The sequence below is a fragment of the Parambassis ranga genome, chromosome 18 (genome assembly GCF_900634625.1).
Source record: "Parambassis ranga chromosome 18, fParRan2.1, whole genome shotgun sequence".
Taxonomy (NCBI): domain Eukaryota; kingdom Metazoa; phylum Chordata; class Actinopteri; family Ambassidae; genus Parambassis; species Parambassis ranga.
Genome location: NC_041038.1, coordinates 3,232,597 through 3,255,167, shown reverse-complemented (window position 1 = coordinate 3,255,167; position 22,571 = coordinate 3,232,597). Strand labels below are relative to the sequence as shown.

At 41.5% G+C, this 22,571-nt stretch overlaps 1 protein-coding gene across 5 annotated transcripts in view; it reads right to left on the bottom strand.

The window, feature by feature from the left end:
• LOC114450591 (RAS guanyl-releasing protein 2-like) overlaps window positions 1-22,571 on the bottom strand; it is a 30,501-nt gene that overhangs the window by 3,040 nt on the left and 4,890 nt on the right. For 4 of the 5 annotated variants that reach the window (XM_028428731.1, XM_028428729.1, XM_028428730.1 and 1 more), the window contains exons 2-16: window positions 17,950-18,083; window positions 17,765-17,867; window positions 17,588-17,644; window positions 17,068-17,199; window positions 16,547-16,697; window positions 15,800-15,973; window positions 12,019-12,135; window positions 11,395-11,676; window positions 8,566-8,640; window positions 8,255-8,380; window positions 7,764-7,879; window positions 7,516-7,657; window positions 3,552-3,588; window positions 769-927; window positions 318-380 (exon numbers count right to left, since the gene is read on the bottom strand). In XM_028428731.1, the coding sequence (XP_028284532.1) occupies window positions 322-380; window positions 769-927; window positions 3,552-3,588; window positions 7,516-7,657; window positions 7,764-7,879; window positions 8,255-8,380; window positions 8,566-8,640; window positions 11,395-11,676; window positions 12,019-12,135; window positions 15,800-15,973; window positions 16,547-16,697; window positions 17,068-17,199; window positions 17,588-17,644; window positions 17,765-17,867; window positions 17,950-18,019 (1,800 nt within the window). In that variant the 5' untranslated portion in view covers window positions 18,020-18,083 and the 3' untranslated portion in view covers window positions 318-321. The remainder of the gene's footprint in view (window positions 1-317; window positions 381-768; window positions 928-3,551; window positions 3,589-7,515; window positions 7,658-7,763; window positions 7,880-8,254; window positions 8,381-8,565; window positions 8,641-11,394; window positions 11,677-12,018; window positions 12,136-15,799; window positions 15,974-16,546; window positions 16,698-17,067; window positions 17,200-17,587; window positions 17,645-17,764; window positions 17,868-17,949; window positions 18,084-22,571) is intronic. The other variant, XM_028428733.1, reaches the window with a different exon arrangement.

Sequence of the window (22,571 nt, the reverse complement as noted above, 5' to 3'; positions counted from 1 at the left end):
TTAGTGCTTTTGGGCTAGTTGTTTCCAGACTTAATGCTGAGCTTTAGTCTTACAGGATTGTCTCAAAAAAAGCATGTATTTTCTACATTATTGAGTTATTTAGGTAATGCATCCATCAAGGTAATACCCTGAATGACAGCTATGCTGAGTGTACGGTCTGCCTGCTGTGTTGGAGGGGTGGAGTCTCTGCTGAACAACTTGAAGCTATTAACTTTGCCTGACCTTAAAGTCCTATCCAGAATTGTTCAACCTAAAATAGAAGTTATTGACTCAAGTAAAAGTCAATTAAACACCAAAAAAGTCAATAACAATCATACCTGGTTATAGGTGGACGTCAAATACCCCTTCCTCCACTGTCTCTATATCCTCTTCAGCAATTACTGATGGAAACAGAAAGGCGAGGGTGAGGAAATGAGGAGTAGATTGGTGGATGAAATGGAAATGCAAAAACACTGCATAAAGCTGGTGAAATATGCAGCCTTCATCTATTTGCCATTCCAATTCATTTTCCTGGCAGCATTGTCTAGCCCACTGATCAAGCAGGCTGACACAGATATAAAAGAGTCAGGCAGTGCACCACTTTTGCTAATGTCGGATGAAAACACTGCCTCTGTGACTCACACAGAGGCAGTGCCAGCGCTCCATATGTTTGGAGGAAGACAAAAGCACTCTTCAAATCATGGAGGTGTAGCAGTACAAATTCCTCTAAGCTTTATTTTCATGTCAAGCAGAAATGGCATTTTGGTTTTGCCAAGTTATATTGCTCACCTGTGTTCTGCAGGCTGGGTGGGGTGTTGGCTGGTGGAGGGAAGCTGTAGGATCTGGCCTGGAGGGCAGGCGGTGTCTCGTGGCTGATGCTCTTGGTTCTCTTCCGGCACTCCACGGCCAGGCGGCTTCGGCAGGCCTTGTGGCAGTTCACCCCACAGGCTGCATCCGGGGCGTTCATGTGACGGGAGAAAGACGAAGGCAGGGAAAGGTGTCGGGACAGGAGGAGAGGGCGGGGACGTCGGAGGAGAGGGAGGGAGAATTGGCGAGACAGGGAAGGCCAGGTGCGAGGGGAGGACAGGGAGTGAGGAGGAGAGAGAGGGTCAGACAGAGGGATGGGTGCAAACAGAAACATTGGGGCAATCGGGAAAGCTAGTGGAGACATGTGAGTGCTTTGACATGCCATGCAGACGCACGAACACTGGCACACACACAGTGTGAGGCCGACTGTGCCCGACAACAACTCAACCGTCAGTGGCGGGGAGTCTAAGAGGAGAGGAGTGAGGGGTCGTCCAGCAAAGCGGCAAAAAAAAAACATGCAAGAGTCGCCTGAATACACACTCACACACATACTGCCACTGTTGAATATCATCAACATTTTGAAAGATTTTCGCAAATCGAATTCCATGTCATCACCACCAGTTCACAGCATAATAGGCTGGTTAAAAGCACAGGACTGTTTTTCTTTTTTATTCTCTCTTATTCTCTTTTACAGGTCAAGTACTTTATTCATGATGAACTTTTAATTGAAAATAACACAGCTACAAATGAACATGGTGATCACGAGGTCACATATCTCCAATCTGATTTGAATGATGTTGTTCTTGTTGGCCTTCAGAGCTTATAATGGTTTGTAGCCCAGGTGTGATGTGGCTTGAATGCAGACTTTAATCAGAATCCATATTTTATCCTGTTAAAAGACGCCACGTCCTCCACTGGATAGAGGTTAGACATAGCTGTTTAAGAGAGGGAGACCTGGGAGTTTCCTCCCTACCCCATTGCCACCACAGCTCTGATTGTTTAAGTGGTTTTGCAGAGCGATTGAAGGAATGTCTGTCCGGTCTTTATGCTAAATGTGAAAACAACGCTGTTAGCTGAGGCTTTATGTTTAATGATCAGCAAGAAAACATGCAACAGAAAGGGAAACTTGTTGCTGTCATAGTGCAGCAATATTGTATTAATATATCCCCCATGGAGACACTGTGAAGCTTCTCATATTTATGTCTATGTATCTGCATCTGCCGCACCAAAGCACATGTCCTACTACCCACACACACTCAGACTCCTCGCACTCCTGCACTGCACTGCACTGCAGAGGGTGATTCATTTCAATTATGTGTCCGCCGCTCCGTCTACCTCCCCGAGTATGGGCTAACAATGGTAATGGGGATGAATGGATGCGGGGCTCTTTCATTGACTTCCTCTGGTGTCATTAATGGACAAACCAGAACACTCAAAGTCCCAGTCAGACCTGCAGTCTGCACTCCTTTGAAGTGGAGAGGACAGGGGACAGTGTGGGGGTCAGGGGTTAGAATAAGGTAAGCATGTGTGTCTATATGAAGGAAGGCATCAGCCTCCTTGTCTATCAAAAAGGGAAACAATATGTTTATGGTTGTCTTTTAATAACTACCTGATCTTCTGAGCATTACAAAAGCCTTTGATATTTGCCCAAATTGCTACACTTGCTTCAAAAAGAATGGCTCTGCTAATTAACAAATTAGTTCGTGGTCAGATTAGCGTCTTCACACGAGGTGCGGGTTGTTGTGAAGGCTGCTACTAACAGACCTCAAAGGGCCCCAAGGAGCATTAATTACTCTAGTTGCTATGCAACTCCAATGTTTGATGATAACTTGCAGGCGATTTAATGAGCATTAGTTAGTCAACCTGAAAGCCCAAATGAATGAGGAAGCAGTTAATGCTAAGACTAAGAATGGACAAAGAAGAGTTGATAATTGAAATGCTTGTTTTTCAGGAGATGAATACATTACATCCTCTGGCACACAGGACGTCTGCATGAATGCTGTCATGTTTCTCAAGGCTCTACTTAGCTTCTTCCAAATTACTGAACGAAAGTGCAGGGGAACACATGGACAGACAGAGAGGTATTTTCTATAAATGGAATCTAATTTGTTAAACACTGACAAAGCAAATAAATGCTGTCAGTGAAATATGTGGCCGCTCTAACTTCTCTCTGTCACAAAGCTGAGCTGTAATCAATCACTCCAACGACTCCAGCAGATGGAAACTTGCTCAAATTGCATTTTAGATCTGGCATCATTTCCATAGTTTTTTTGCTTGACATCTGCTTGGCAGCATATGCAGTGAGAGTTATTTAGAGAGTGTAACGTCTGCAGATTATCACTACTTACTTTACAACATCAGCACAGACCACCACAGAGGCCGATGAAGCAGGCTGAGGGTGTGTGTATGGAGCTAATGACCGGGAATATGAAAGGTGTTGGAGGCTGCTGTCCTCTGTGTGTATATGTACATTTGTGAAATGGACCAGCTTCTCCAAACACTGGTCCACTGTGACGTCTGAAAGGGCAAATAATTGACCATTGTGTGTAGTGTGGTCTCAGCTGATGGAACTTATCCAGCTGTTAGTAAGCAGGGCTTTACATGTGGACATAGAGCCAGAGTGTAATATACTGTATTTGCAGTTTTTTTCTGTGTCGATGACATTTACCCTGTACTCCAAATCTACAAAGTGTGTGTGTGTGTGGAAACCAGTAAAATCAAAAAGAATCTTAATTCTTTGAAAGCTGAATGAAGAGCTCTCTTACCTTTACACTTGTAGCCTTGCTTGTAAAAGCCCCATATCTATAAAACGAGAGAGAGGGATGGAAAAGGACAGAGGAGGAAGGCTGTTAATTAGGATGAGATTTCCAACTCCCTCGAGACAAGAGGTGCATGCTCAGATCATTAAGGTAAGTCAGCAATTGGAGAACATTTTATGATGATTCAAGATTTTTGACATTTTTAAATTATTTTGTAAAAACAGTGCAGTTGACAACCTAAAGCAAACAGCAGAGAAATATGAAAAATATACATATAACCCCCTGACATTAATTCTCAGCATTAACATTTAAATATCCAAGCTTTATTTCTAAGAAACTCTGAATGAATCAACAGCCCAAACAAGTGCCACTTAAAGTGTAACTTAATATAAATATACATTATCAGGTAGATAAAGTGCCTGATTTGATATAACACTAATGATATTGACAGAATATAATTTAAAAAACTGCACAGGATAATAATAATAAATAATCACAGCAGAATCTATGAGAAAAACTTGCATCTGGCCCCTTTGTTTAACCTTACCTCCTCATTTTGTGTCACAATGCGTCATTTTTATGACTGTGTTCACTGTATTTTGTTTGTTTGTTAATGCTTTTTATTAAAAGAAGTTTTTCATATTAAAGAAGGCTCAACTAAAGTCTTAATTTAAAGGACCACTCTATATGATGTAGTGACATCTAATGGTGAAATTACAAAATTGCAAAAATATATAAAATCCCAATCCTATTTTTGCTCACAGATCTTTCAAAAACCTCCAGACTAGTCCTTTAATCTGTGATTAACTGTGTTTGAAACCAATAATGTCCTGAGAGGTACAGGGAATTAATCTAAAAGCTTATGCATTGGAAAATGGTTTGCAATAAAAGAAAAGTACACACAATTAGTGACTTATGGGCTAAAACATGTTAAAAGACCCATACACTTCACATCTGGATCTCCTCCATTGAAGATGAAGTATAGCGAGAGTCAGAGGGACAGAAAAAGAGAGAGAGGAGGATGGCGGGACAGAGGGGGTGGAGGGGTACCAAGATCAAGCAGGACGCAGGGAGCGCACAGGCAGTGGGGGGAACAATGACATGAAAGAGCTGAGCTGGAGATCACACACTGCACTGGCACATCTGAGGAGGCACAAAATACCCTGACCTCTTCACACACACACGCAGGCAAACATCACACACAAGAGCTACATGCATGAATGCAAACACACATACACCTCTAGATGCACATTTACACACACAAGAAAGTCTTTCACACACACACACTGGCAGCCGCAGGCACTGCAACAAAGAGAAGACGGTTGTGAGCAGAACATCTAAACACAACTATCATCACAGCTCTGCCTACACTGACTGACCTTTACTGCCTCTATAGACTGTAGAAACACAATAACACTACAAACAAGGGCTGGAAACACACTGACTTACTTTACTTTGACAGGCACACTTAACGGTTACACATTTCCCATCAAAGATGCATTCTGGGAGATGTTTTTCTGGAATCCTTTATCAATGTCTCCTCACCAGCCAAGTATATATATATCTCAATGAATGGACTTGGCTTAGTACAAAGACTTTGCAAAGAAGAGGTAAGGTCTGTCTAAAGGTCAAATAAGCTGGCCTACCTTTGAAACTCTCTAATTAACACATCCTGTTGAGTCATATCATCTCATGGACAAGAAGCTGACACTCCAGGAAATCATGACAGCAGACCAAAAACTGCTTCATAAAAAAAACCCTAATAAATTCACAAGCTGTCATCGCAGGATTTTGATTTATGTCACATGATGACTAATGAGCTCCATCTAACAGACAAATACTCTACCATAAAAGGGGTAACAAACCTCTCATCTAACTCTTGCCAAAAGTAAATGGAGCAGAACTTCGACAGAGAAAAAAATAATAAAAAATTCTGTGAAATGTGAAGTCTGTCCTCCACACACAGACAGATCCAGTGTGAATGTGCACACTGCTGATAGGCTGCTGTCTTGATAAATGTGGATGTTAAATTAAGGTTCATACAGTGTGCAGCTTCAACTGTGTTTGAACATCAAAGGAGGAAAATTACAGAGGAGAAGATAGCTGATAATTCCATCATGATTAGCTGAAAGTTGCGGGAACTGGGAACAGATTGGTTTTGGTACAATCGTCTCCCATTTCCATATAAGGTAAGGTCACCCACGCATCCCCATGGTAGGTCTGTTTACAAGTTCTAGTTTATGTAACAGTTTTAACCTAAATGCATCACACTCACAGGAGAAAGCCTTGGAAATCAATGTGTAAGCAGAGTCACTAACTAGAATGTGTCGATTTTTTGTTTGTATTATTGAATAAACTGCTTTGATGGACTTGAAATGAATCTGTTTAAAATGTTAATTTTTCTAATGAGAATACTGCACTGTAATTAACAGCTGCAATTAAAGTTGGAATTAAAATTGCATTTTTACCAGGCTGTAAACATGTTGGGCATTTTGTTGGGAGGTGTAAGATGATTGACTCGCTTTAGTAGCCATCCTCAAGTGGCCATTCAAGGAACTGCAACTGATTCAATCCATATTTCATGAAACTTTCCAGAGCCAAAAAAAAAACATCACTATGCAATCTCTCTTATAAATGTGCTCTGAGCCTCTAGCTAAACACATGCTGCATCCTCCTGAGATGGATAAATTCATACTCGGTGCTACAACTCCTCGCGTGGTGCACTTAGTAAAACTCATCTGTGAGCCATTAATTAGGATGTAAGGCTAAAGGAGGCTTCGGGCAAAACAGCACACGATTATGATGATCCATGTGAGACTGTGGAGGTGAGTGAACTCTGCAGTGTGTTTACAGGAGTCCCAGCTTAGCTTGTACAGCGTGTTTGAGACAAGTGTTGAAAAATGGGCTGCGGCAAAATATTGTTTTTGCACAGGAGCCAAGAGGAAAGTACAAAGCAAGCAGATGAGGAAGTGGCTGGTGTAACTCTGCCACACACACACACAGATAATGTAGGAAGCTGCCAGAGTCCTTATCTCTCCCTGTTCCCCATTCTGAGTTTCCCCTCATCATGATTTGAAAATGCCAGCGTTCCCCCAGGAGAACGTGTGTGTGCGCCTATATGAGTGTTAATGAAAGTCTCTACACATAATCTATGCCATACTTCTCCTGTGAGGCTTATATGCAATATAAGGAAATGAATGGGGTGTCATCTCCAGTTCAATATGAAAGCCTTATTCCTGCTCTCATTACTGCTGAGAGCTGGCTCACTGTCTGCGCCTAAATAACAGAGAGCTTCTTGGGGGGCTTCAGGGAATGTTAAGGGCCAGAGGACACACACACAGTTGTAACACAGCAACAGAGGAGGGTTATCATCTTGCCCAATTACCTTCCTCCTATGCTTCCCAGAATGCAACCTCAGCAGCATGAGGCTGTAGCTCAAAGTAATTGGCAGAGCACTGACCTGACATGAGAAACCTGTGACCGATCACATGCTGCCAATGATGGCGAGAGATGAATAATGATGGGCAAATGGTGTCTATAGAGAAACACAACTGAACTTTGACCTCTCTAAATAAATATAATATAACACAGGATATTGATTCAGAGGTGAGGGATGTGTTTAAAGACATGAAAGCAAATAAAAGTAAAGATCAATACTTCGTTAAGAGCTGTAAAATAAATTATACAGTGAAGTCAATCAAATCATCTTTAAACATGTCATATAGTAATTTATGTCATTTTAGGATCAAGTACAGTCATAAATCATACCCCTAGAGGCCATAAAAGGAACTGCAATTTTTAACCCTTCTGCATCAGCTGCAATGCTCAGAACTAGATTGCAACTTACATCTTCTGTAACATGATTATTACTGATATGGCAGGCCGACACTAATACTGATATATGTAAAATAATAATTTGGCTGATTGTCGATGCTAACACTGTTGTGCAGGGAATTATGCTTTTACTCACAAAGCCAGCGCAGTGCTCACAGAATGTGGGCTTGACGTAGGTGGCCTCAGTGAAGGTGTGGATGAAACCCATCTTGCAGTTCAGCAGAGAGCTGGCTTTCATAAAGTAGTCTATCATCTCTTCTCTGCTGATCTTCCCGTCCCTGTGAGTAAAGGCAAAGAGATGTAAAACTCCGTATGTTGACTACATGTGAGCTCAGTGTATAAACGGCTTATATAAAGCGCATGACTAAATATGCAGAAGCTCACTGGTTCTTGTCCAGCTCTCCAAACTTGCTGAGGTAAGGGAAGTTGTTCCTGATTGCTTCAAATTCATCCCTGGAGATGTGGCCATCGCCATCTGTGTCAAAGTTCTTGAAGACTGACTGTAAGTAAGAGAGTTCAAAGAGGATCAGTTCCTAGTATGAGCTAAGTTATGTTTTTATCTGCACATTTACCTGCACAGCTTCTGAATGCTTCTATTACATAGGGCCAATGCTGCAACTATTTTTAGATTCACAGCCACACATTACTGACACCATTCTGAGAAGTTAAACTTTTAACCCACAGGGGATCGTAGAAACTTTCCCTTTTAGAAAAATCCACCCAAAAGGCAGTCACATGCTTTTTGATCAATTTTCCCCAAATCGATAATCATGATGATCACAACGTGCCCTTTAAACTTGTTAGACTATGCTGCAGTTGACTGAATTCCCTCAGGCTGCAATTAGCCTTGAGTGTGAAGAGGCAGAGAAACTCACCTCCACCATCTTCTCTATGTGTTTCTTTATGATGGTTGGGTCGGCGTTGGGCTTCACTGACACAGCCCACTCATCGATCATATTGGGCTTGGGGTCAGGTGCAGGGGCGGGGCTGGAGTTTTGCTGCTGCCAATGGAAAAAAAAACAAAGATCAATATTTTACAACATAGCAGAAGTGAAGGGGTTACATCAAAGTGTCACAGGGAGTTAATAACAGAGTTCTAAATGCACTCCTCTAAAGTCACATCGAGACTCATACAGGATATTCCTGCATATATGGAAACACAGTGTGACATAGGTGTGCTGCCTACCGCTGGCTTGCGAGGTTCCCTCTGTAGAGACATCTGATAGATCTCCTCCTCTGTGTGGTACTGGTCCAGAGAGACCTGAACAGACAGACAGGGTTCTGTTGTTACAAACACAGGCACAAAATGACCAAATGTGTTTTTCACAGAAATAACTGACAACTCTTCATTTGTCTTTGCACTCTTTCTTTACAATAAAACACAGAGTATCAGATTAATGCCCTGTGCCTTTTTTGGAGGGTCTATTTACATCCAAGAGAAGTGTCACTCAGCAGCTATTTGGCAATTTAGGCCCAAAGCAAAAGTTTATATACACAAAGGAGCAGCAGAGTGAGGTAATGCAAAGGGCCGGGAGGTGCTGATGGATTATTCACATGACACATTTCTTTGTATTGACTTGTCACAATTTCAAGCAACATATATACATAAAGTTCAGAAAAAGATTATTTTGGCTTGAACAGAACTTTTACAGTACAATTATTGTGTGCTTATTAAAGTCAATGTTTAAATCAAGCACCATTCTCCAGTTGCACTTCCTGAAGTGTCCACTGGAGGGTGTCTCAGAGAGTAGAGTCAATCCTCATAGACCTCCATGTAAAAACAATCCTGGTTTATGGTTCAAATTGGAAAAATGCAGACAGTTCATCAGTAAAAACATTTATTGAAAAAGAGCATAATGTATTTTTTTTTTGCACCAGTTAACAGCCATCTGCCACATGTACTCATCTATTGTTGGCCTCTCAGCGCTGTTCTCGTTCTCTAATTGCGTTTCCTGTGTTTTATTAAGTTGAAGCGGTGAATGCGGAAGGACAAAAGGTTTCTCTTGTCATTTGACCCTCTGATTTAGAGGAGCTTACTCTAGGCACAGAGTTTAGCATGAAACAGTTCTCCATCTTCAGGATAATATGTTTAATCTGAAGTGTACATGAATATGAATCCAAGAGGAAGATAATTAAACCTGCTTTTTTTATTTTAGCTCGCTACAGGCAATGCCATGGCTTTTTCATTATTTTTGAAGGATTTATTGACTTCCTCTCTGTCTTATCACTGCAAGCCAAGCAGGGCTCAAGCTTGATCAACTCCAATAAGCACAGGCAGAGGATAATTGGGTATTGACTGTGTCCAGCAAACTTTCCTGGTTTCCTCTCAGCTCCAGAACCTGTCATTTGTTTTCTTTCATTTTCACAGAAAAAAGGAGGGATGCCAGCTGCAATCTCACACTAACACCTGCAGCCAGACTTGGTAATTGATCTCTTGGGATTGTTTAAAGTCAGAAAGCTTTGCTTCTTGAATTCAGGAAACTCTTATCTGCATCTGCTGAAAGCCTGACTGACACACACACACACACACACACAAAGGGGCTGTGAAGTTCTGTAACATCCCCTCAGCTTTATAGCTGAAGAATTGTTCCTGTGACAGTGCCACATCATCTCCACATTATCTAAGCTGTAGCCTTCATATAAAGTTTTTTAAGTACAATTGGACAAAAATGGCACCTCTTAAGTCAAAATATTGTCTATACAATTAGTTTCTATCATGTATTACGTAACACTGTTTAATGAATTAGTAACATGCTTTGGGGAGACCACTTCCTGGTGGAGGCGTCAATGTTTTTGTTTGTGACATGAGTGAAATACTATATCAGCACTAAGTGTAACTTAAGGAGAAAGAATGCTGTGGTATTTTTTAAGACGATAAATAACTCTTAACATGGTTTCACCTTTACATGTGATTTCACAACGGCCCTAAATACTTTTATTGAACACAATGGAATGACATAAAACAAAGAAGAAATCAGTGAAATTGAGCTGTTAGTGTAGTAATGAGATCTTTTTGGCAGAAGCACTGAGATTTAAAAAGGAGAAACTGTTCCAAAGCACCCTGACAGACAAAGCCCTTCAGTCTTTAATCCACCTAAAGCGAAAGACAAGAGGTTTCAGTGCAGGAATTTAAAACAGAGGTTGCAACTGTTTCCTCTTAGGTACTAGATAATAATATTGTTAGTGAAACCACTCTGTAATCTCTGCATCACTGAGAGTTGCTGATCTAATACAACACATCTTGAACGTAATTTAGTTTGGAGTGGAGTTGTATGTTTGTATGTGTGGCTCTAAAGGGAATCTTAAAAAATAACCTCAGTGATGTCATCTAAGTTGGACAGCAGCGCGTCCACAGATGGATGTTAGGCATGTGTGTATGACAGCTTTAACACACACACATAAATAAACAGGACATTACTATAGCTTACTCTGCAGAAGTGCAGAGAAGACATCTTGGATTTTGAGGGGGATGATAATCTGTAGGATACTCTGACTTGTGGTGGTGCACCAATTGAGACTTGGAAAAATTGAGAAGTTTTTTTGAAGTAAACATGTTTATTTCTGCTGTAAAACTGGATATTTAAGGGTCTTCCAGTTGCACATATTTATATGTGATATAACTATTTCTAACCTAAGATTGACCGCCTCATCTTGGAGGTTTATGTTCGAATGATTTGCTTACTTATACTGTATAAAGTCTGGCTTTTCTCTGTACACAGATTTTTCTCCCAGCTGGCTGCAACAGAACAAAGTCTGTATATCATAAAGGCCGTCTGTTATCCTGTCTGGACACAAACTGTCCTCCTCTAAACTTTTCCTCCTACTTCCTGTCTGTCTGAGTGATCAACAAATGCATTCTGAGGCACTTCATAATAAATTTAGGTCACAGCCTCTGTACTTGATTTTCTTATTTCAGTCCATTTTAATGTGTTCTGTGAACGTAGATGAATTCCAACAAAACATTTATCTTTGCCCTTTTGGACATACACACATTCTGTCCACACTCCGCACTCACCGTGAGCAGGTTGAGCAGGTCTGTGTTGGCATCGATGCTGGGCGGCGTGGTCTGGATGAGCGCCAGCTCTTGAAGGATGGCGTACAGCTGCTGGGTTTTGGCCAGGTTGACCCGTGTCTTCTCTTTGTCGGCCCAGTCTGGCAGCGCCACGTGGACGGCTATCAGGTCTTTCAGGTGCACGCCAAGAATGGGGAATCGGAAGCCCGAGCACTCAGAGAAGCGTTTGCGGTATTGGCTGTAGTTGCCGCATGATGTCACCAGTTCAATTAAGTTGTTAAAGACCTGCAGTTGGGACAGAGAAAGGGGACGAGAGTTGGCAAAAAGTACTTTGCTCCAGATGGACTTGCATAACTAAAGAGACATTGTAACTCCCCCCAACTGTTGCAATTCAACTTTCTAGTCAAATGGCAGAAATTCATATTTCTAAAAAGACTGTGTGTAGGAGTAATGGGCACAGATAAGGAGCTTGGCAGCTCACACAGAGGAGATGTGGATTACTGAATCAAGATTCAATATAACTTGTGCATCGACATGCAGCGAACATTGAATTTGTCTGGTAGTGTCTGGCTGTGGATGCCAGAAATAGATCAGTCATGGCTGAGAGTATAATAGCAGCTACTGCACCTTGTTGGTCTCTGCACTGATGTGGCTCTGCGTGTCTTTGAGACGGGAGATGGAGCTGTTGCTGAGGCCGCCCACCACCGCCATCAGTGTGTTGAAGTTTTGCAACTGCAGCAGCTTCTGTCAACCAAGAGGAAAGATATATTAGGTGTGAGGACGAAGGAAGAGGTGGTTTATGAAAGTGTAAGATGCTGCCAAAAGACGGCAGGCCAAAAAGTATTTTAGTCAAAGAGAATGAAGGGAAGGAGGTACAGGTTTAAAAAAAAAAAGACTGTAGCCGTTTAGAGTAGGTTTACACAGCAGCAACACATAAGTCTAATCTGTGCACGGAGATTTTATTGATGTTGTCTATGTCAAAGTTAGGCTAACTCTTTGTGAATGGCACTCTGCAGGGTTCCATGCTGCCCTTCAGCCTGCTGGCATCTCAGTGAAAATCAATGGGGTCGCAGCTGTGTGGGAGGGCTGCCAGAGGGGATCATTTGATTCAGCTCAAACACCCTTTGGAATCAATTTACAAAGCAGTGTGAAAGGCAGCCCATTATTTGCAGGGTTGGTTTCAGCCGCACTGCACGTGCACGCGGGCCATAAGCGAGGCCTGGAAAAGGTTTTTATTGTCAACATGCCAGATGAGTAGACAATTGCTGCGTGTACGATAGGGCCGGGAGATGGGTCCATAGTCTTGTCAAGTAATTGTTATCACACAGTCGATTGATGGTGTGGTATGTTTATCAAAGCCACAGGGCACGGTCACAGATAAACAAATGAAATGGAAGTGAGCTCTGCAATGAAGAAGAAGAAGGAAGCAGACATTTTTTTTTGAATTTCAATTTACAATGCAGGTCTGCTGTCAAGAAAAAAAACAGTCATTTGTAATGAGCTCACAATAGGAGGCTGAAATGGGACACAACCAGAGCACCCTGAGGGAAGATTTAGTAAATGTCAAGTGCGTTTAGGCTACCTTCTGTGCAGCCTCTGAATACATTTAAAGACAGCCTGAACAGCATTGTTGTCCCTGCATGTGCCACTTTTCGAACATTAAAGTTTTAAATTGGAAAAGAATTAATAGGAGAATTTTACAGCAGGGAAATAAATCATGAAATTATTAGATTAGGCATCAGACAAAACTTATCCAGACTTTATATTCTTAGGGGGATGTACAGATTAGGCCTATCTAAAGAATAATACTAATTTTAAAAAAGCTGCAGCCAAGTTATTTCATTGCAATTTCAATTTTCAACAAAACCATATGTCGATTTAATTAACTTATGTTTAATTTAATTTAATTTATGTCCATCACAAAAAGGGAACGGGAGTATCAAAGAGAGATTTGGATTTGGACTTTAGGAGCCGGGGTGCCACCACCACCCCTGCAAGTCCACTCGAGTCCAATATTACTTCTTTTTTAGGGCTTGGCTGCAAAAGACAGGTCATTTGAAATAAATATCCAAATCCACTCTCCTGAAATGTGGTACAGCAGACCTCCACTTCAATCCTTGGGCTGACTTGGTAAAGTTGGTACACCCCAGATGAAACAGGTTACTAATTATCTGTCTGCTTCTCCTCTCTTGACCACACCCATCCCTTTAACTCCTCCTACATCTAAACAGATCTTCCTCAGCTGAATAAGGAGCAGTGTACCATTTTTTGGGTGGTGGTCTGCTACAACATCTCCCCATGGAAACTAAACAGGACCAAAAAGTATCATAGGTTTGCTTAGGTTTGAAGAGAGCTCATTGTATGTATAAGACTTAGCGCTTAATTCTACAAGTGCAAATAAATCAATTCCTCTTAAATAGATAAATATATAATTTGGCAATATGAATACATTATATTTATCGCTGCCTTTATTCTAATTGAACTTTTGTAATTAAACCTGCATTTAATCATGGATCAGAACATGCCATACACTGACAGGCCAAGCTGGGTTCAGAATCGATTCAGAGATGTTATTGAATGCAGGTTTGGATTTATTCATGGTACTACTACAGTGAGTTATTTATTGGCAGCACAGAGGGCAGATAATGTCTGTGGTGTTATTGATTATATGGATAGATTTCATTTGCAGAAGTCAGGATTATTATAGCAGACTGAATTGTTATCCAACAATGCTGCTTGTTATCAGCGTCCATCCTCACCTCTGTGCCGTCAGCTTCACGAAACCCTGGAACAAGTCCAAGTGTGCGGTATCAATCAGCGTTAAACACTTGGGAAAGCTCTACTGGGTTTCTATGACAAGAGCCCTACTGAGGTGTTAGAGCGCTGGTGTACTCTGACAGAGAGAGGTGAGGACCCTGCTGAGACCCTGCTAAATAAATGATGAGCCACTGACGTCTGTTGTGCACATAAAGAGAAGGACAAATAAACGGAGAGTGGGCACAGACCAACAGCTCTCAGAATGATGAAAAGTAGTCGAAAGTAGAAGAGGAAGCTTTCACAGAGCTCGGCATTATTAGGATGAAAATTCTCCCTCTGCACTTTCTACGGTTGACTGAAGCTGCCTCGCACAGCAGAGATGAGTGAATTGTCGCGTGGAGGGAAAACTTGTGCCCATCTGGCAAACCAAAGCAAACGATAACATCAAGTTGACATGAAATCAATTACAGCCGAGCCCAAGATGCCATTTAAAGGGATGTTTCGTAGTGCAGCAATGACAGTCTCCAGACATATGGTTCAGAGCCATATAAAGCAGCTAGCTGGCTGCTTTGTATTTTGATTTGTGGAAGAGACAAGATTAAGTTAAGATTAGGATTAGACCCTCACTGACCTGTTGATGACCAAAGATGATTACAGTATATGACATCACAGGTCCACCCAGGGATGGCTAAGGCTACAGAGAAAAGAGTATTGCTATGCTATTCTGGGGTCTAGTGATAGTATGGACCAATCAGCATTGTGAAGCCATGTGGGGAAAACAGTATGATACTTTGCTTATTTCGATGGCCAAGTTGTTTTTTTTTTTCACTTTTTCCTCATTTTCCATATAGGAGGTTTTGCACGTTGGCCATCGATTTGCTAATTGTTTTGATCACAAGCAAATTGCTACTTGCTAAAGACGCCCAGCATTGTTGTCATCTATCTGTCGATTCCTTGGTCTGATTGGCTTGTGGTAGCAGCACCTGGCAGATGGTTCTTCCAATCAACTGCCAAGTATTCTTTCGAAAGTGCCTGCTCTTTCCTAAGGCGATCTTCCAGATGGTTCTGTGTAACAAACCATCTGGCACACCAGGTTAGCCTTTATAGTCGGGCAGAAGACTCATTTTGAAAGACTGTCAACTTTTGTAAATAATTACTTTTATTTTTTACTATCACTGTAAAGTCAAGTCAAGTGTCAAAGTATTTGTATTTTACTGAAAAATGCACCACAGTTTGTGTTTCCTCTCCAGGCCTGATATTTCAAATCCACATGCGTTATTCATAATTTGAGATAATTTTACAATCCTTTAATCCACCATCCGAAAAAACCTTTGGATGATACTAAAAGTGCATCATCCAGCTAAGCTTGTGCTCCCTTAATACCAAAAGATACAAGATGCTCTGCTGACAGCATCTCAACTTAAAGAGCTTTTGGTAGGAATTTTAACACGCTAAAACCTCCAAAGTCTTTGAATTAAATGTATTGTCTTGCATCTAAAGGGAATTCAAAGAATCTAAGCTCCTCAGTGACTTTCCCCCTCCTCTCTGCACCTCCTTACTATCTCCTATATTTCTAATTCACCCTCCATCAGTGTTCTTATCTGAGCACCATGTACCTCACAACTCATCTTAACAGGCCCCACAGACAAACCTGTGCCACTCTGATGAAATGGGAGATGACAGCGGCTCTCTGCGGGGCGGTGGGCTTGCTGAGCACCATGAGCTGGATCCACTGGGAGACGCTGTTAAAGAGCGTGATGAAGCGCTCCAGTATGGGGTTATCCACCGTGCAGCCGTGCATCACAAAGCTGTGGTAGTCCTGAAACTACAAGGAGAAATGGTGCAATGAAAGCGAATGTTTTCATTCTGGATATGATGTAATGTGCTCCTTTAAGGACGTTCATTTTGCATTGTATATATACTGTATATGTAGCTGGAGGTAGCAGCTGGCTGCTTAGCATAGCACACAACACTTATATTTAAAACCAAGAAGTTTTGTCGTTATCCAGCCTAAATGCAGTGTAAAATCTGTGATTAATGCACACTTGCACCAGTTGGCAAAATGCTCTGTATTTATTTTGTTTGAGCCAGAATCTCTTTTAGAGGAGACACAAAGACAAAAGAGTAATGCCACTGCCCCCATCCTGCCACCAGCACCGCCACATTGGAATCTAAATGTGTCTTTAAAACCCAGTCATTGCCTCCCAGAATAACTCTCAAAGACAAAAATGTTTCCACACGGCAAATATAATTACTGCCCAGTGAAAGTTGATTTTAAACACTATTGCTTAGCAACTACAATGAGCCTGTGGCACGTAAACACCAAATTACTTAAACATTTGTAGAATTAAAGAGCTGTAGGCATCCTGCTAAAGCACACAGCTGTGGTCGCACTGACCAGAATCTTGCAGAATGATTTGTACTCCAGGTAGGTCAGGTGTTCGGCCAGTTCACAGGAATCAAGGTGATCGAAGAGCAGGGACATTTTCCTCTTTTTGGACACAGATGGGACACGCTGAGTCACCTGTCGCTTCCATTTATATGACGGCCTGAAAGGGGAGAAAAAGCACGGCTATTAAAACATGATATCAGGTTTACAGCCAATGCAAAACTAAGAGCTGCACTTAAAGTGGTGTTGAATATCAAAGCAAAACTACAACAAGAGAAATGCAAGCTTTATTTCCCCATTTGCAAATAATTGCTATTCTATGCTGCTGTATTAAGTCGCAAATCTCCTTTTGAACAAGCACAATAGTTCATACAGAAATTATGAGTAAAGAATAAGTGGCTGACCCTGAATAGCACAGCTCACCAATGTCAAATAACAGGCAGTAAAAAGGCCATGCTGACATAAACACCTCCAGACAGAGACATTCATTCATACTGTCAACAACACACGACGCAAAATAATTCACTCACACACTGTCGAGGTCAATGAGCTGACTCTGGCTCTCGTTGCCTTCTGTGGTCAGGAGGTCTTTATAGTCTTTGATCTGGTCTGCCAGCTCTGGGTTGAGATTGAACTCTGCGGGAAACTCAGAAATCCAGTACCTGGAAGGCAGAACAAAGAGAGGGAGACAGGAGAGGTGAGGGCATGCACTGAGGGGAAAATAGACTGATGCTGTATAGTGACTGAAGCCAACACTGTTTCCGCAATTTAGCAGCTGTGTGGACGGCCATGTTTGTCAGAAACTATTGGAAACATATCCTCATATCTCTTTTCACTGTCAATTAAAAAGAGTGCTGTGAAAGTGGAGAAGTTTGTAACATGTTTATGACTCTTTTTCAAAACAAACCTAATCACAGGAAACATAAGCAACATTTTAAACTGATAAGGAAGACGGAGGGAAAACCCAGAGGGAAAGAACAAAAGCAAAACATGCTAGCTGAGGAGACAGAAAGGAGCAGTGTTAGACGGGAAAAATAATCACTTCATTACTTCAGAAGGTGGCATATTCTTGTCCTTTGTTCAGCAGTGCAGCCTTCCTCTTGAGATCTGACCCAGAAATCAAGGTTCATACAACTTTTTCAAGACAATGAACAGACTCCATCACAATACTCTTAATTCCAATAAGTGTAAAAAGCCACAAATAAAGACAAAAAGGCTGAAGGATACTTGAGCACAAGCTTCTTAGCCATATCTGTGGAGGGGATATACCAAGGGTGCATCATGAGGACCATGCGGACCAAGGAAGCATCCTTCAGAGTGCCCTTCTCATCTATAGAGAGAAAAATAGACATTTTTAAATTGCAAATAACTGACTGAATATTAGAAAAGTTTTTTTATGAGTAATGACTGACCAAATGCTTGGATGCATGCTTCCACCAGCTCGTCCACCGTGGCAGACTGCTCTGACAATATGGACTCCATGTTTCCCTCCCTCTCAGTTTTTCCCCTCGTTTCCCTCTCTGCGGTTTGACTCTCCTGCCTCTCACTGAAAATAAAGCAGGATCAAAACAAAGGATCAAAAGGAGAGCAACAAAAAAAGGGGGGGGGTATAATTATGAAGCCAATAGAGAGGCGACAAAATCCAGAGTGCATGTTTGGAATAGTGGTGTGGTCAGTTATTTTGCATGCTGCTCCTCACTGCAGTCGGTGAGATAATCAGTGTTTTTACTCTGCTGGTATGATGGTATTGTCAGCGAACTTTAATTAGAATATGTGTCTGTCAATGTCATACCCTGCTGGTATGATGGTTTGGTGGTTTGACCTGAAAACAAAATCTGCAGTGAAGCTCATTCCAAGCACGTTTTAATTGGTTCAACTCTCAGCGGAGAGTTTATATGTCTATATTGTTAGAGTCTAAAATGCTGAGAAGCTGCTGCAGTGTTTTCTCACTGTAATTGTTACATACCGATACAAAAACAACACCTGAATTCTTTGAAGGATCATTTTGGATATAATCATTAAAGTTAGTCCAAGATAAACAGACAGATGCTTTAGCCAATCATCTCGTATCATATAAAAACACACATCAAAGCAGTTGCCATTTCTGCTACAAATGGGTGATAAAACCACACATTGCCATATCTAAGATGACCACAGCCAGTCATCTCAACTGAGAAGATGTAGGTAGCAACATCTCATTAGAATATTTGGTTGTGCTGGCAATAATGCAATGGTGGGAAAATGGCAAAAACAAATGAGAGCTACTGGTTCTATAAAATTGTTTTGCCAATTTTATAACTTTTGTGACAAACATATATTAGTATATATATATATATATGTATAAAATATATACGTTTCAAATGTATTGTGCTTATCTTAGATACTATAATCCTTATCAGGTTACATTTAAACACAGATGAACAAGAACATCAATCAATCAATCATTTCAAAGAGCGTAATTTTCGTTCAGTTTTTGCACAGAAAACATACAACTAGGATGATATGACACTTTGCATGTAAAGTATTAAAATGACCTCAACAAGCTACACACACACACACACACACTGCTGTCTCAGAACTATTTTTACACTGTGGTGTTTTTACTCCTAGAACTAGAAGACATTTTCAAATAAAACACTAAAACATAAGCCATAAATAACATTAAAGCAACTTCCATGTATTTTACATTTACACATTCATCACTGCTTTATGACCCTGTAGTTTAGAAACGCAGGTCTGTTAGCAACCCCTGTTTGTGTGTGTTTCTTGTTAGAAAGACAGATACAAAGCCACAAGAACAGTCAGCAGGAAACCACAATTTATCTGTTTCTGACATGCCTCAACAGCCTCTGTGGTAAAAACACACGATAAATATTTAAATACATGAGCATATATTTTGACATGTGTGACTCTATTTTAGTTTTATTGCTCAAATAAGTTAAGGTGGAAATACATACTGGCATTAAATTTTGTAGGTTCTTGCAGCAGGAAACCATGGCAACTACAGCTTAAGTGTCCAGTCCCACTTACACAACATATACACACAAGTGAACAACACACATTTTGCCAGGGGAGGTATGGTTTAAGAGTAGAGATAGCCTGAGGAAAACTTTTTTTTTTTATGCGGTAATCCTTGCTGCTTTTATTGTGTATGAAAACTCTAATCCCCTCCTCTATGTAGGTTACATCTCAAACTGTGCTGATGAAAGAAACCGCTTGTTATTTTGGTTCACTATAGATATGTGTGAAGGTAACGGCGAGGTTATCCGCGAGATAACGTCCCAAAATAGACAACACATCTACATAGTATTGGCTCTTCTGCGTTGTAAGATCTAGTGAGTGTGAGAAGGGTGTGTGATGAGTATGTGTATGTATCTATTGTGCCTGACACAATTGAAGCCCTTCACTGCACCGTCTCTGCTGCAGCACAGTGGGTGGACACACTCAATTACAGGCTTCACGAGTCGTCTCAGCCACACTCATTTCTGAGGGGATGGAGGGGGGAAAAAAAAGACAACACACGAGAGGGAGAGAGCGGAGTGTAAACCTCCAGCTTTAATCATAGTATGGAGAGTGAGTGGGAGCCGCTGCACTGATAAGTAGGCCTGATTAGAATAGTAAACTTTAAATCTGTGCATCTGTAGTGTCAGATAGGTGCAAATAACTGAAACGGACAACCATCAAAAAAAAGAAAAAAAGATTTGCTGTTGTTTTAAATACACATGAAAGTTGCTACTAAGATCACCACAGGAAGCAAGTTATAGAGAGAGATACAGAACAAGGCTGGGTGTAAGTATGAAACCTCAGAGAAAAAACACCCAGGCCTGTCGCACCTATGGCAGAAGAGATCTCATATCCTATGAATATAGTAAAGGAAATAGGCCTTGCTGTCTAATATTGCCACACGAGGAGAGTCATTATCAACGATGAGAGACTATCCACACCTGGAAATGGCTTTTTCAAAAGGAGCACCCGTATCACTTTTGCTTTTTGACAGTTGAGTTCAGAACAGTGTGTCCTCAAGTACTAGAATGAGTAAATAAAGCTACTTTCTCTGCAGATGCAGAGGGTGGGGGGAGGGAGAACACTGACTGTACCCATCCCTCTGAGGCTGTAACACAGAACACCGAAAGCAATACAGGCAGGGGTGTCTTCCTGTGCCACCTGTGCACAGGCCCAGTCTGCTTTTAGCTCAGTCCAGCCTGCGGCACAGCCTGTGCCCATCTGGATGATGATACCATCTTGCCATACACCATTCATCATCCCCCCCGACAGGAGCGCATTGTCGCGACCCACACAGCAGTCCTATGTGCTTTTCAGTAGAGACTGATTTATCCCAAACAAGACCCTGCCTTCTGTCTTCATTGCCATTCTTTAGGTATTCTCCTCTACTGTGTCACTCAGGATAGAGTGCATCTATAGCTGCGATTGATTGTTAAGTAGCACACACTGCGAGAGCTTTGGTGTCATCCTTGGTTGCCTGGTGACGAGGACCCAGGGCTATCGATTGAGCAGATTAGGGGGTGGGATGGGGGTGGCACAGGCGGGGATAAAGGGAAGTTGACAGGTGCCTGGTCAATCCTGGCCGTGCATACTGTCTGCAGTGCGGCGCAGGTTTACTGGGCAATGAAAATGTCAAATCCTCTGGATGACAGATACATTCACACCACTGGCTCTCTGGTAAACAGTGCTTGTAAGGGTATTAAAAAAGCAGAAGATCCCTGCCACTACTGCTGACTTGTTCTCTGTATCGGTATTTAAATCTATATTTAATCTGTATTTAAATATGGTGCTACAGGCCATATTAAAATACCTAAATATCAGCTACAGATAATGAATTGCATACTCTTCTTCTGTCAGTGTAGACATCATTTTCTTTTAACGTCTTAAAAATCGACACAAGCGCTGATTGATGATAAGGCACAGACAAACACAAATAACGATATCCATCCTGTTATTGATATTTCCATAATGGGTTCATTCCCATGTTAGCTAATCCCTACCCCCGACCCCACCCCTGTTAATGTACAGCCATTGATTTTTTTCCGTCCTGTCTACCTGGCATTTGAGTGAGGCATGTTTGATTGATGTTTACAGGGATAACGGGCATGATCCAACAGATCACTATGATTAAGAACTGACACACATACAGTCACACCAACTTCAACATGGGGGTGGGGGGTGATGGGGTCAGTACACCACATTGGTTCCAGATCCAGTTTCTCAACAAAAGATCAAAACAAACAGGAAAAATACTGAAAATAAGACCTGCCTTCATCTTGAAGACTAACTTTATTAATGACTTGCACCCTCATCAGCAGCGTTATATTAAGTGTAAATTAGTAATCAATAGCTGATTAGCATTTTAATTAAAATGGTAAACAGCAGCACATGAAATGTAACGTTTTAGACATGACAGCCCTAATATTTATTAAGATTACTTTAGCATAAAAAAGATGAGATCATAGTTAAATTTAAGGCTATTTACTTGGCTAAACTTTGAGCTTTGCATGTGTGTATGTAGGCTGGAGAAATTTATCATCTCATACTTAAAATTAATAGGGTAGTAAGAGTTTTATCTCGTCTTTCTCCCCTCAACAAACTGTAAAAACATGCCAAAAACCACCCTTCTGTAACATTATACACACACACCACCCTTATCTCTCCACCCAACACCCCCTGGTTTGTTTCAGGAAGTTGTAGTAAGGGTGCTGCATGATGGGACAGATATAGTTCTCCAGAGGGGCCGACAGAGCCGCTGGTGGCAGGCTCTATTTACAGACTGCAGGGTACTGAGAGCAGGAAGGGAAACGTTTCCTTTTCCCTGGACACGCAGAATGCCACATCGGTGGGGGGGAACCGGCTGCAAAGTGAGATTAGCAGCTACAGTTGCTCCTTAGGGAGAGAAGGGGTTGGGGTGGAGGGAAGAGAGGAGGAGTGGGAGAGCGGGAGATAAAGTGGGAGGCAGGAAGTGAGCACTTGAGCTCATTGACACATGGAAAAGATATTGTTGGCTGAATAGGGAAGGTTAGCT